Raw genomic sequence first — 13,020 nt, forward strand, 5'->3', positions numbered from 1 at the left:
AAAAGGGGGGGAAAAGATTATGCACACACACAAAAAGAAGTGAATTTTGCAAGAACACTAAATGCACATTTAACATACAACAGTCAATTTTATTTTTATAATACCAGCATCCAACAATAGCAATAACATTATTTAAAGAATTATATCACTTATAAAATAAAATTATGTGACTATGGATATATCTGGAGGTGATGTAACTAGTGAATATAGCTATTGGATATCTAACAAAAGATATGTACATTCTCTACATAAAAGACTACAAGATATTAGAGAAATTAGTGAAAATGTAATTAAATGGTGAAACAACACATTTATGGTTCAAATCTTCTATAGATTGAAAGATTGAAGAGATGATGATTTTTCCTAAATTCATTGGTAGCTTCAGTACAATCTCATTCGTGCATACTTTGTGAAAACTGACATTCTAAAGTTAACATTAAAATCTAAGACACCTCAAATCATCAGGGAAATCTTGCAAACTGAGAACAAAGCTAGGGAATATATGTTACCAAATTTCAGGACTGTGTACCCATCACCCATAGCTGGACCTCCCTCTTGGTTACCAGTGGCACTCTTATCTGCCTGGTTGTTAACCGCAGAAATAAGTGAGTCATTCTCAACTCCTCTCTGTTTTTTAAAAAAATGTTTTTTCCCTCTCCTGCATAATTCTTTCCTCTCATTACAATCAAAAGGATCTTTATACAGTGCACAATTCATCATATCACATCCATGATTAAAATTCTTAATGAGCTCCCATTGCCTTAAGAATAAAATGTGCATTTATTAATTCATCTCCTGCATTTGCCCAGCATCACCCACAGTCACTTTCTCATAATCAAAGCTTTAGTTACACTGAATGTTTTTCACCCTCTGTCTTGCATCTAAACCTTTGCATGAACTGGTACAGACACCTATCATCATCCCTTTCGCACCTCTACTGTTTTCTCAAGTTCTGTTTAATTGAATCCTTCACAGGAAGAGGCTCCAATGGCATCCTGGATTTCCTCTATCACAAAACTTAACCCATTTTATTTATTCACTAATTTAAGATCTGTGCTACAGGTAATCAATCCTATTATGGAAGGGATAATATTTGCTTCAGTGTGTTATACTTTCACTAGTGCCTGACACATATTAGGCTCTTGTAACAGAAACTAGAGTTTTCTAGCACAACTGTATTCCATTGCTTCTCACTTCACTGGTAACACAAATACAGATATTCAGCTTGCCACAGAGCCACCTGGAATAAAGCCTACATTTCTCAACATCCCTTAACAGCCAAGCTATTAAGATCTGACCATCAAGAAACAAATGGATCCCCCTTACCCTCATCTCCCACCCCCACCCCCCACCCACACACAATGGGATTTATAGATGATGTAATACAGAATTGTACACCTGAAATCTATGTAATTTTACTAACAATTGTCACCCCAATAAATTTAATAAAATAAAATTAAAAAAAAAGAAACAAATGGAAATGTTGTGTGAATGTTTCTGAGAATTTTTTAAAAATTAAGTTTATTGGGATGACAATGTTAGTAAAGTTACATAGGTTTCAGGTGTGCAATTCTGTAATACATCACCTATATAATACATTGTGTGTTCACCACCCAGAGTCAGTTCTCCAAAAGGGATCCAATATATGGTGATGGAAGGAAATCTGAGAAATTTTTATAAAAGTTGGCTCCTTCTTTCCTCCCTCCCTCCCTCCCTCCCTCCCTCCCTCCCTCCCTCCCTCCCTCCCTCCCTTCTTTCCTTCCTTCTTCCTTATCCTTCATTTTGCCGTCTGGAATAAAAGCCATGTTCAACATTTTAAAAAGAATAATGCAATACGTAACCATTCAGCTTTGCCCTGTTGACCAGTTTTGGAAGGTTTTGACTTGAGCTGGTAAGAACAGTGGGGCCATGGGGGAGGTGAAGACCCTTCCATTCCTCTGAGGTGGCTCCTCTGCCCAGGTGAAGCCCATGCATCTATGTCTTGAGACCTAAAATGCTTTTACCTAATACATGTTTTCCTTGAAACTCTAGGTTTCTTGCCATAAATTACAATATGAAAAACTTGGAATGTCATGAACCCACTGCAAACAAATCCATCTCATTTTGAGATGAAGAAGACTATAAATTTATATTAATTTAGAAATTCTTGGATCTTAGACTACCTGGTAGATGAAGAATGGAAAGCAAAAAATTCAGTATTGGGTCCACTTGTAATGAGGTAATAATTGGTAAAGTTATCAATTCCCTATACTATTGTGAAATATCATGCTTACTATGCCTTGAGTAACTTATGTATGTCAGAGCTTATGCTGGTTTCTTGGTATTCTTCCTCATTAAATCTGTATGTTATCCCTTTGAGGTTGGAATTATTTTTCTCTGATATTTAACAGAAAACTCAGATTCAGAGAATGAATTTAACCTATCCCTTTAAGGTTGTAATTATTTATTCTGCGATATTTAACAGAAAATTCAAATATAGAGAATGAATTTGACCAGAATATTGGGGGGGGCGGCTGGGACCCATATAATGGGTATGTTAATGGGTTGATCAAGTAGAATTTTTCAAGGAGGAAAGGACTTATGGTGCCTAGACAGCATATCAAGGACATACTCAACAGTGTCAAGCTCTAAGCTGTACTCCAGCCCCATTTATATATCCACTGATTAAACATACATTTCTTGAGAACTCTCTTCATAGTGGGAACTGTGAACACAGCCATTACATCTGACATTGATTTAATTCACATGAGTTCAGGGTAGAGACAGGAAGATGGATATATATGCAGTAGTGGGGTTCAAGTGCTTTGGGAGCATAAAAGTGGTATCATAAGTCAAGCTGAAGGATTTAGGAAATGCTCTCGGAGGAGATGATATCTACTAAAAGCCCTGAAGAACAAGGCAAGGTATGGATAATGGACTGAAGATGGAATCCTGTGGTGAACAGGGTAGAGGAAGTTGGGGTGTGGCTGAGCTGCAGCCACGGCACAATTAGGAGCACTGTTTACTGCCTTCATCTCCATTGACTGGCTGTTGCCTGTCTGAGTCCTGTTCCATTTAATAAATGCCTGTTCTGTACTGGTTGGTAAGTACTTTGAATGACATCTGCAGAGAGAGCAAAGAAGAAATAGGGGTAAAGAGCAAAGTAGGAAGGGAATAGTCCCGTGGCCTTGGTGTTAAAGAAGATGTTTTCAGGGAAGAACGGAGCGGTTAAACATTTGGTTTGTGGCAAGCAGGGACAAATATACTTAGAGCCTAGACGAGACAGTGGGATCTGATTGCAGAAGAAGTTTAGCATCTTCATTCCCCTCCTGTCTCCTTCAGGATGGTTCAGCAAACTCCATGCCGTTGTCCTGCACTGACTGTCTCCTCTATGGATATAACAGGGATCACATAGCCCAAAGTCAGGGTGAGCTTTCAACTCTACCAAGGTCAAGATGAACTTTCAGAGATGACCACTGCATCTTTTGGTCATTCGTCCAAGGATCTTTGTGTTCTGAAACTTCTGCATTCCTGACTGGAAGCCCTGTCGGCTCCCTCTGGAGTCCTCTTCTTGCAAAGCCAGTCTTTAGCCAGGAGATACACAGCAGCCACCAGGACCAGGAAAGCGAGACTAATCCGAAGGAGATTCTGGGAAGTGTGATCCCAGAGGGCAAGATCTGGGATCAGAACAGTGACCATTGGTGGGCACACATGAACACTTCCTCACCCTCTTTTCCTTTTTCAGATCATAATCCTTTCCAAGTTCCTTCCTTTTGACCCTACATCCCCCAGCTGCTTGCTTACCTGTCTGGAATTCCATCTTTGTGGTTAACAAGGAGGGTTTCCAAGAGTCTGCAGATAATAAGGAAAATGGAGAAGTGAGGAAAAGAGATGGTGTGGGTGGGCCTCTTCCATCACAGCCTCTCCCCTTGGATACACCCCATGACATTCTATTGCTTTTCAAGGTTCCCACCCTACACTCCAGGACCTAGTGGCTTCATCTGGCAGGTAGAGTGGAGGAGTCAAAAGGCAGATGAACCTGAGGAAGAAGTCAGCACTAGGACCAATAAGTGTGTCTTCGTGCCAGGTATATCTTCTACCTGAGCCTCAATTTTGCTTGTTAAGTCAATTGACATAATTTCTTCCTCACACACAGTAAAATTCAGTCTCACCATTTTCTTCATGGTCCTAAGTGAGTTGCCCTAGCCCCATGCCATCCTTACCATCATCTCTCTGACACCATATTCAGCCCCACTGGCCTTCTTGCTGTTCTTTTATCACACTGGCCATCCTCTTGCAGTGGCCACTCCCTCTTTCTGGGAACTTCTTTCTCTAGATAGCCACAGGACTAACACCCTCAACTCTTTCAGGTATTTGCCCAGATGCCTCCTGCTCTACATAGCCAACTCAAACAACTCTATTGAATATGGCTGCCTGTCCTCCCAGAAGCCTTAACCCTGCTTGTTCTACTTTGTCTTTTTCCATACCACAATTTCTTCTTCTTCATGAGCTATCTAATTGATTAATGTATCCTGACTTTGACTCACGGTTTGTCTTCTCCAGCTAGAATACTAGTGCCACAGGAGCAAGGGTATCTCTCTGGTTGACTGATAGAGCTATAGGTCATGGCATATGTTGTGCACTCAACAGATATTTTGAATGAATACCATGTTTTTTTAGTGTCACTGGGAGACTTTGATTCCTCCCCCAAGTTTATAAATACCAATTACTCACCAGGAGAAGAGGGCTGCTCTGTGGATGCAAGGCTGGTGTTCCCAACATCTCCTGACAATGGGGACAAGGAAAAAAGTAAGAGCTTTGGTTTTCTCACCTATTCTGTCTCCCTCTCCCTCTCTCTCTGGTGTTCTTCCTCATGAACAATCAATAGGGTCTCTAGGAACTGGATGTGAACAAGGGCATTGGTGGGAGGTGTCCTCTCTACATCTTCCCACTTGTCCCTCATCACTGGTTGGGGTTCACTTGGGGTTCCAGAGAGGACATGGGGAAAATTGGGGGTTTCCTCACCTGTGACCAGGAGCGTCACAGGCTCACTGGGGAAAGACCATAGATGGTTGTTATAAGAACCAAAACACCTGTATGTTCCTCTGTGGGCTGTGGTCACAGGGCCCATATAGAAGTCTGCCTGAATATTCCCATATTTGTGCTGTGGGCGGCTGGATCTTCCCTCCTTGATCAGGAAGAACGTGCTTGTTGCAGTCTCTAGACGACAGTAAAAGGTCACATTCTCTCCTGAGATCACCTCAGCCCCAGGATGAACTGAGAGGGTGGGCTTGTCATACATTCCTGTGAGAGAAGGTGGCTGGTAGGTAAAAAGCATATTTATCCTGCCTGCTATATTTCCCATTCCCCTCCCTAAGACTGGGATATAACTCCCCAGAATCTCAGTCTCTTCTATTTCCTAAATTTGTCTTGGTCATGGGTGCACCCTTCAAGATCTCTCCCTTCAAGACTGAGACACTTCTGTAGCTATCAAAGGTGTTAATATGAATCTCTCTCTGGGAATTGTCCTACATCAATGGTCCTCAGAATTTGGTCTTGGGACCAGAGACATCAGCTAGAAGACTGTTAGAAATGCAAATTCTCAGGCTCCACCCCAGGCCCACTGCATCAGGGACTCAGGGGGTAGGGCAGCCATCAATGTTGTAAAAATTTATTATTTTTTAATTTTTGTAAAATACATGTAACATAAAATTTACCATCTTAACCATTTTAAGTGTACAGTTCAATGATGTTAAGTACATTCTGTATTAAGTATATTCTCTTTGTTGTACAATCACCACAACCTTCCATCCACAGAACACTTCTCATCTTGCAAAACTGAAACTCTGTCCCCATTAAACAATAACTTCCTATTCCCTCTCCCCTCAGTTTCTGACAGTCACCATTCTACTTTCTATCTTTATGAATTTAATTGTTCTAGGTAATGCATACCACATATGCATGGAACAATACAGTATTTGTTCTTTTGTGACTGGCTTATTTCACTGAACATAATGTCCTCAAGGTTCACCCATCTGTACCATGTGTCAGAATTTTTTTCCTTTTTAAGGCTGAATAATAACCCATTGTATGGATAGACCACATTTTGTTTATCCCTTCATTTGTTGATAGACACTTGGGTTGTTTCTACCTTTTGGCGATTGTGAACAGTACGTCCATAAATATGGGTGTACTAAAGCCATCCGTATTTTTACAAGCCCTCCAGGTGATTCCATATTTGCTTAAGTTTGAGAACATCCTTCATCTGAAATGAACCCAAGATTACCCTCCCTCCCAATCACTTATACCCCATTCTATTTTTTCTTTTTCCATGCTGCCATTTCCTCCTCATGTGCTATCTAATTGATTTATGTATCCTGACTTTGACTCATAGTCTGTCTCCTTCTGCTAGAATATTAGTGCCACAAGAGCAAAGACATTTGTCTGGAACCTCCCTAGGGGTGGTTCTTGTCCAATCACTGGTTGACGCTGGGGGAGAGGTACAGAGCCCATAGCCTCATTTTGTGACTACACTGAAGGGCTATCTCAAGTCTAGAGTTCCACATTTCCTTGGCCAGGTTCAGATGAAGTATCACAGTCCAACTTGACTTTCCCAACCTATTTCCCTCATCCATCACAGGTGCTGTTTTTTGAGTGCATTCCCCAGTAGATCCCCCAACCCCTCCACAAACATCTATTTCAGAATTTCTTACCTAAAGAACCAAACCTAAGACAAATCTACTCCTAGGGCATAGAGATAACTCTCAATGGATAACCTCTGTAGGAAGTGATCAACCCCTCTCCCCCGAAAAAAAGACAACAGTGTCTGAGTGAGGCTTGGGAGAGACTAAAGGAGATTAATAAGTGGTGACCCTCTCCAAGATTCAGGCTAAGGATATGACTAGAAAATGGGACAGTTACCTGTTAACACCAGATCCAGAGGGTCACTAGGCTCTGACCAGTGCTCCCCACTTCGATACAGGCACTTGTATTGCCCTGCAGTGTGTGAAGTCATGGTCTGGATGGAGAAGTTGACTTTGTTTGTCATTCCAGGTGGGTTTGGGGTCTCTGAGGCAGAAAGGTGTCCCTCAAAATGCAGTTCATACTCAATGGCCTTGTGAGTCCCCTGGCACCAGATGATCACCGGCATTCCACTTGGGATCATGAAATTGGGCTTGGCCCAGATGATAGGTTTTGAGAGAAACTCTGGAAGGGAATCAGAGACTGAAGTTCAAGATAAAGGCCCTCACCACCCTAATTTCCACCCAGCTGCTGGCCTCCAGTGCTCCTAATAAGCCAGAGTCCCTGCCCTCTCCTTCAGTTGTTCTTAGGTGGATACTTAGTCTGAGCCTGTTAGTCTTGAAAGGAAGGACTCACGCATCTGGGAGCTGATCCTCTGGCTCAGATACAGACCTGGAAGACAGGAATAATGAGACATACTGCCTCACCCACACCCAGCTCCCTGGATTCCATCTCCCTTCCATGTATGGACTCACCGAGGCATAGAAGGGCAATGAGGGTAGAAAGCATAGCACAGATTCTGCTGGGCTAATGTAGAGCAGCTGGGTGGAGACTGAACCCAGCAAGCCATGGAGATGCAGAGGATGTGGTGAGTGAAGCCCAGACCAGTTGCCATGGGGCTTTCATGTTGACTTGTTTTAAAAGAAGGTTCACAGCTTCCTCCACCTCTGACCATGGGGCATAAGGAAAGGATATGGTCTCCGTGACACATCTGATCATATCTGAGGTCTAACCAGATCCTTGGACAGTTGTCTGCCCCACCTGAAACTTATTTCTGGGTCAACTTCTAAATTTTGAAACGTGGACATTATGCCCAGGGAAGGCATAGGGCAGTGTGGGGACAGAGTCCCAGAGAGCAGTTTCCAGTGGGGAGTGGGAGTTGAGACCCCTCATGACACCCTGCATGACAGGCAGTATTCAAGCAGAAACCTTAAAACCATTTTTAAAAATATGTGTAACCTTGGCCCCCTCTGTGTATAGCATGCGTGTGCCTGGGTGAAGCAATTGGTTTAATTAGGATGGAGTGATAACTGTCTTCTTCAAAGATTTGTAAAGGGATCAAATAAACGGTGAGGGAAGGCTAAGTGACTCTGTGTGGTGAACACACAATGTGATGTATAGATGATGTAATACAGAATTGTACACCTGAAATCTATGTAATATACTAACAATTGTCACCCCAATAAGCTTTAATTAAAAAAAAGTTTCAATAAAATGCTATTTTTAAAGCAAAAAACGTTCCATTTCTTACATAAGTCTGTTATAAAGGAGAAATTAAATACTAAAATATAATACAATTTAAATTAGCATTAAATTTATATTAAAATATTTAATATAAATATAAAATATTTTAATATATTTTTAAAACTCAAAATGCATTCATTGTTCTTTTTTCAAAGGTTCTAAACAATTTTTGAGAGTGAAATGTTATGGCAATTTGTATTCTGCCTTACATTCTATGAGAAAATCTTCCCCAATCTATTAGCTTTTGTTCTTAATTCTTGATGTTGTTGAATATTTTCGATTTTTGTTCTTATTTATATACAGTAAAATTCACTCATTTGGTGTTCAGTTCTATGAGTTTTCAGAAATGCATGTAACCGACACCTTAATGAAAATATAAAACAGTGGCATCAGTGGTATTTGTCCTTGTGTGTCTGGCTTATGTCATTTAACATAATGTCCTCTGCGTTAATACATTTTGTTGCAAATGACAGGATTATTTCGATTCCGTTGTTTTCTGTTGTCTTCAATTCTTAGCTCCAAATTCCAGAATTTCCTTTCTCTACCCAGTCAATATCCATCTATTCTATCTGGACAATCTCCATCAAAATGTCCTTATAACATTTTGAGGGGAGACATCACCCCACTGTGTCTATAACATCTTGCTCAGAAACTATCCTGGAAAAGAAAAGCTAAAGTGAGATGTTCACCTTGTTTGTTAATAGCCAAGACACGGAAATAACCAAAATGCCCATTGGTAGACAACTGAATCAAGATGTTCACTTTTGATTGAGATGGTAGCTTGGAGATCCAACTCCTAGGCAGATTCTGACCCCAAACCAGAAGCTCTGCTCTCCCTGTGAAAAGGGTCACCTGGTGGATTGCTACTGTCTTGTCTTCCAATGTTGGGCTTCTCCGATGTAGAACTCACCAAAGATAAACTTGAGTGCTTCTTCTAGCTAATTTTCTGTTTTGGGTGATTTGGGGACTTTCACCTTGAGGGGAGCAGAGGAAGTAGTGGGTGAGGACCCAGGGATACCTATCAGAAAAGAGTTTCCATGTTGACCACATATGTAGAGAGCAGACACAGCCCAGGCATGTGAAAAAACTGGTTATGTGCTTTTTTTTTTTTTCTTTTCTTTTCTTTTCTTCTTCTTTTTTTAAATATCACACTCGGCCTGCAGAAGCATTTAGATACTAGAGCATGGGGGAAGGAGGCAGGGGTAGCTACTGTGAAGGAGATGATGGGCAAGTTCATCTGTAGATGAGAAAGATCTCTCTGGACAACGAGGGCATCTTGTTTTCCTCCTCTGCCATAAAATATTGTAATTTCTCATCATTGGCAGCATAAACTTCATCCATAGCATGAAGTTAAGGTTACTAGTGAGTAGGTCCTTTGGTCAAGAGAGGGCTAGTTGTCCTTTGAAATAAACTGACCAGGATCAGTAAATAGTTCTGGAATGGTGAGAAAGTTCTCATTTTCTAGGAGCTTTATAGTTTTTGTTTCGAGTTTACGTCTACGATCCATTTTGAGTCAATTTTTGTGAAGGGTGTAAGATCTGTGTTTTAGATTAATTTTTTTTGCACATTGATGTCCAGTTGTTCTAGCACTATTTGAAGAAACTATCTTTGCTCCACTGTGTTGTCTTTGCTTCTTTGTCAAAAATCAGTTGACTATATTTTGTGGGTCTGTTACTGAGCTTTTTATTCAGTTCCATTAATTTATTTGTCTATTCCTTTTAGAACACCACTCTGTCTTGATTATTGTAGCTTTATAGTAACTCTTGAAGTTAGTGTGCAAATGGGGACAGCACTGCCCCATCATCACATAATATTAATGATCCCCCCCCCCTTTTTTTCCTACTTAACTCATCAACATAGACCTTGGGTGCACAGGGCCACTCAGAGTGGAAAAATTGATTCCAGCACTGTTTGAAGACCTGAAGATAGAATCATCTTTAGAGGCATGTTTGTGTTAACTGGACTGGAAACTTATATGTTAGGTACTGTTCTGCAGGGTTTGCCATCATTAATTCACCGAATCTCCATGATAATCTGATGAAATTGATAGCATGTATTCCACCTGTTTGTAGACAAGGAACTGAGGCACAGAGAAACTAAATCAGTGCCATGTTTTATCCAGCTAATTAGAAGTGTTGGGCGATCACTTCCAATCCTGGAGTGTGTTACCTGGACACCACACACCAAGGTCAATTATACCATGTGTCCTCACTAAGTTTGTCTCTGGTTTCTAATGGCGTCTTCTGTATCTACTTAGTACAGCTCCAGTTTCTACCTTAAGTTCATACCTGTCTTCCTGGGACTATCTTCATACACAGACTGTAAGCCACGTTTGAGATGATGGATTTCAAGTCATGGCTCAACCAATTAGTGACTAAGTGATACGAAGGATGTTACAAATAATTTATTCATTTTTAAAACTCAACTTTATTGAGATATAATTTACATATGATACAATTTACCCATTTAAAGTGTGTAATTCAATGGTTTTTAGTATATTCACAGAGTTAGCTGCCCAATGATCACCACAATTTAATTTTAGAACTTTCATCATCCCCCAAAATAAACCCAACACCCACTAGCAGTTACTGCCATTTCCCCCTCACTCTCCTAGGCATAGGCAACCACTAATCTACTTTTATCTACAGACCACAAATAACTTTTACAAACTGTAGTAAAATATATATAATATATTATAACATTTATCATTCTAATAATTTTAAAGGCTTTTAAATTGTTTTATAAAACACACAAAATTTACCATCTTTGCCACTTGAAGTGTGTAGTTCAGTAGTGCAAAGGACACCACATTGTTGTGAGGTAGATCTCCAAAACATTTTCATCTTGCAAAATTATATTCTATACACCCCCCCAAGTAGTTGTTATTTAATGGGCATAGAGTTTTGTTTTAACCATTTTAAAGTGTAAAGTTCAGTGGCATTAAGGAGTTCACCACCATCCATTTCCAGAACTTTTTCATCATCCCAAATTGAAACTAGGTATTTATATGTTTGTATCATTATCCAAATCATATCATTTCTGAGCCTGTTTGCTCATGGATCACGTGGCTTGATTCCAATGAAACTCACTGGGTTGCAGTATATTCATATAAACGAAATGATCGGCATGAAGCCTAACATAGAACTGACGGTCATGGATTATTAACCCCCCACCCTTTTCCCATAAGTCAAATCTTATATTTAACCTAAATCAAGCCAATATACCAACTGTCAAAGGCAAATGCACTCACTATTCAATGCCTGAACTACAAAGGCAAAGCCAAGTTTTTTGTTTTGTTTTTTTTGTACTTTAGCAAGGGAGAGTTTTGCTAGCCAGACATGGTGTCTCTGAGCAAAGCCTATATCAGGCTTTGGGGAAATGTGGATTTTTAGGGGCTCTTGCTGTTTGACATCCTCTATAAACCCATGTTTATCTGAGGAATACTATTTTGATTGGTTGTCACTCACAGGTGTGTTTATTGGAGTGAAACTGTTTCTGACTGGCCAACATTTAGAAGCAAAGAGCTGATTGAGTCGCCAAGGCATTTTCACTGAAGGGAGTGGCCATTAATGATGGGTTAAAAACAACAGGCTCTGGTGGCTTCTTGTCACAATAGTAACAGGACAATAAATTATTTTTATAGGAGTGAAGGCATTTTTTATTCTCAGAACCCTTTTCCAAACAAGGACCTGCCTTGACAAAAATCACATATGTGAGGCTAATCTTATTCTTCCCAATTGCATCTCTCTGGTCCAAATCTTGGATATGACGTAAAGTCTCTTATTAGCCCTCCTCTGAAATTGTGGCATTTCCAGTTGGTTTTTCTGGTCCAATCACTAACATTTCCTCCATTAACTTATTTATTAATAATTTCAATAAATAAATCCAATATTTTATGTTTTCTAGAACTTGTGATGAATATCACAAAAAATGAACCAATAGATTAAGTAGCTCAAAGTGCCGAGAAACCCCAAAGGAGACACTTGTTTCATAAGTCTATCTACGATTGAGCATTGAACGAAATTTATGTATAACTTTTGAATCCCCCCAAATTTTACTAATAGCCTACTGTTGACTGGAAGCTTTACCAATAGCATAAAGTGTGAATTAACACATGTTTTATATGTTATATGTATTATATACTGTACTCTTACAATAAAGTAAGCCAGAGAAAAGAAAATGTTAAAAAATCATAAGGAAGAGAAAATATATTTACAGTATTATTGAAAAAAACCTGCATATAAGTGGACCCACACCGTTCAAATCCGTGCTGTTCAAGAGTCAACTGTGTTTTGCATCGGAGGAGGCATGTGACATTTTGAAATGTGTCAGTTTCATAAGAACAGGAAAGTCTTCTTCTTCTTTTTTTTTTTTTTTTTTTAGAGGTTTCAAAAGAGAAAGCTGATTTTTTTTATTTATTTATTTTTTTTTATTTTAATTAAATTTATTGGGGTGACAATTGTTAGTAAAATTACATAGATTTCAGGTGTACAATTCTGTATTACATCATCTATAAATCCCATTGTGTGTTCACCACCCAGAGTCAGTTCTCTTTCCATCACCATATATTCGATCCCCCTTACCCTCATCTCCCACCCCCCACCCCCCGCCCCCGTTACCCTCTGGCAACCACTAAACTATTGTCTGTGTCTATGAGTTTCTGTTTCTCATTTGTTTGTCTTGTTCTTTTGTTGTTCTTGGTTTATATACCACATATCAGTGAAATCACATGGTTCTCTGCTTTTTCTGTCTGACTTGTTTCGCTCAGCATTACTC

At 39.8% G+C, this 13,020-nt stretch overlaps 1 protein-coding gene across 1 annotated transcript; it reads right to left on the reverse strand.

Annotated features, from left to right (window-relative positions):
* Nucleotides 1–1,756: 1,756 nt before the first annotated feature.
* On the reverse strand, nucleotides 1,757–7,897 carry LOC109439672 (natural cytotoxicity triggering receptor 1). Its single transcript, XM_074315860.2, has 7 exons — nucleotides 7,476–7,897; nucleotides 7,357–7,392; nucleotides 6,901–7,185; nucleotides 5,005–5,283; nucleotides 4,714–4,764; nucleotides 3,784–3,831; nucleotides 1,757–3,656 (listed from the first exon to the last, which is right to left on the reverse strand). The coding sequence occupies exons 1-7, from the start codon at nucleotides 7,507–7,509 to the stop codon at nucleotides 3,469–3,471; spliced, it is 921 nt and encodes a 306-aa protein (XP_074171961.2). The 5' UTR covers nucleotides 7,510–7,897; the 3' UTR covers nucleotides 1,757–3,468.
* Nucleotides 7,898–13,020: the final 5,123 nt, after the last annotated feature.

The sequence above is a fragment of the Rhinolophus sinicus genome, chromosome 8, assembly GCF_057876585.1.
Source record: "Rhinolophus sinicus isolate RSI-liver-muscle chromosome 8, RSI-T2T, whole genome shotgun sequence".
Classification (NCBI taxonomy): Eukaryota; Metazoa; Chordata; class Mammalia; order Chiroptera; family Rhinolophidae; genus Rhinolophus; species Rhinolophus sinicus.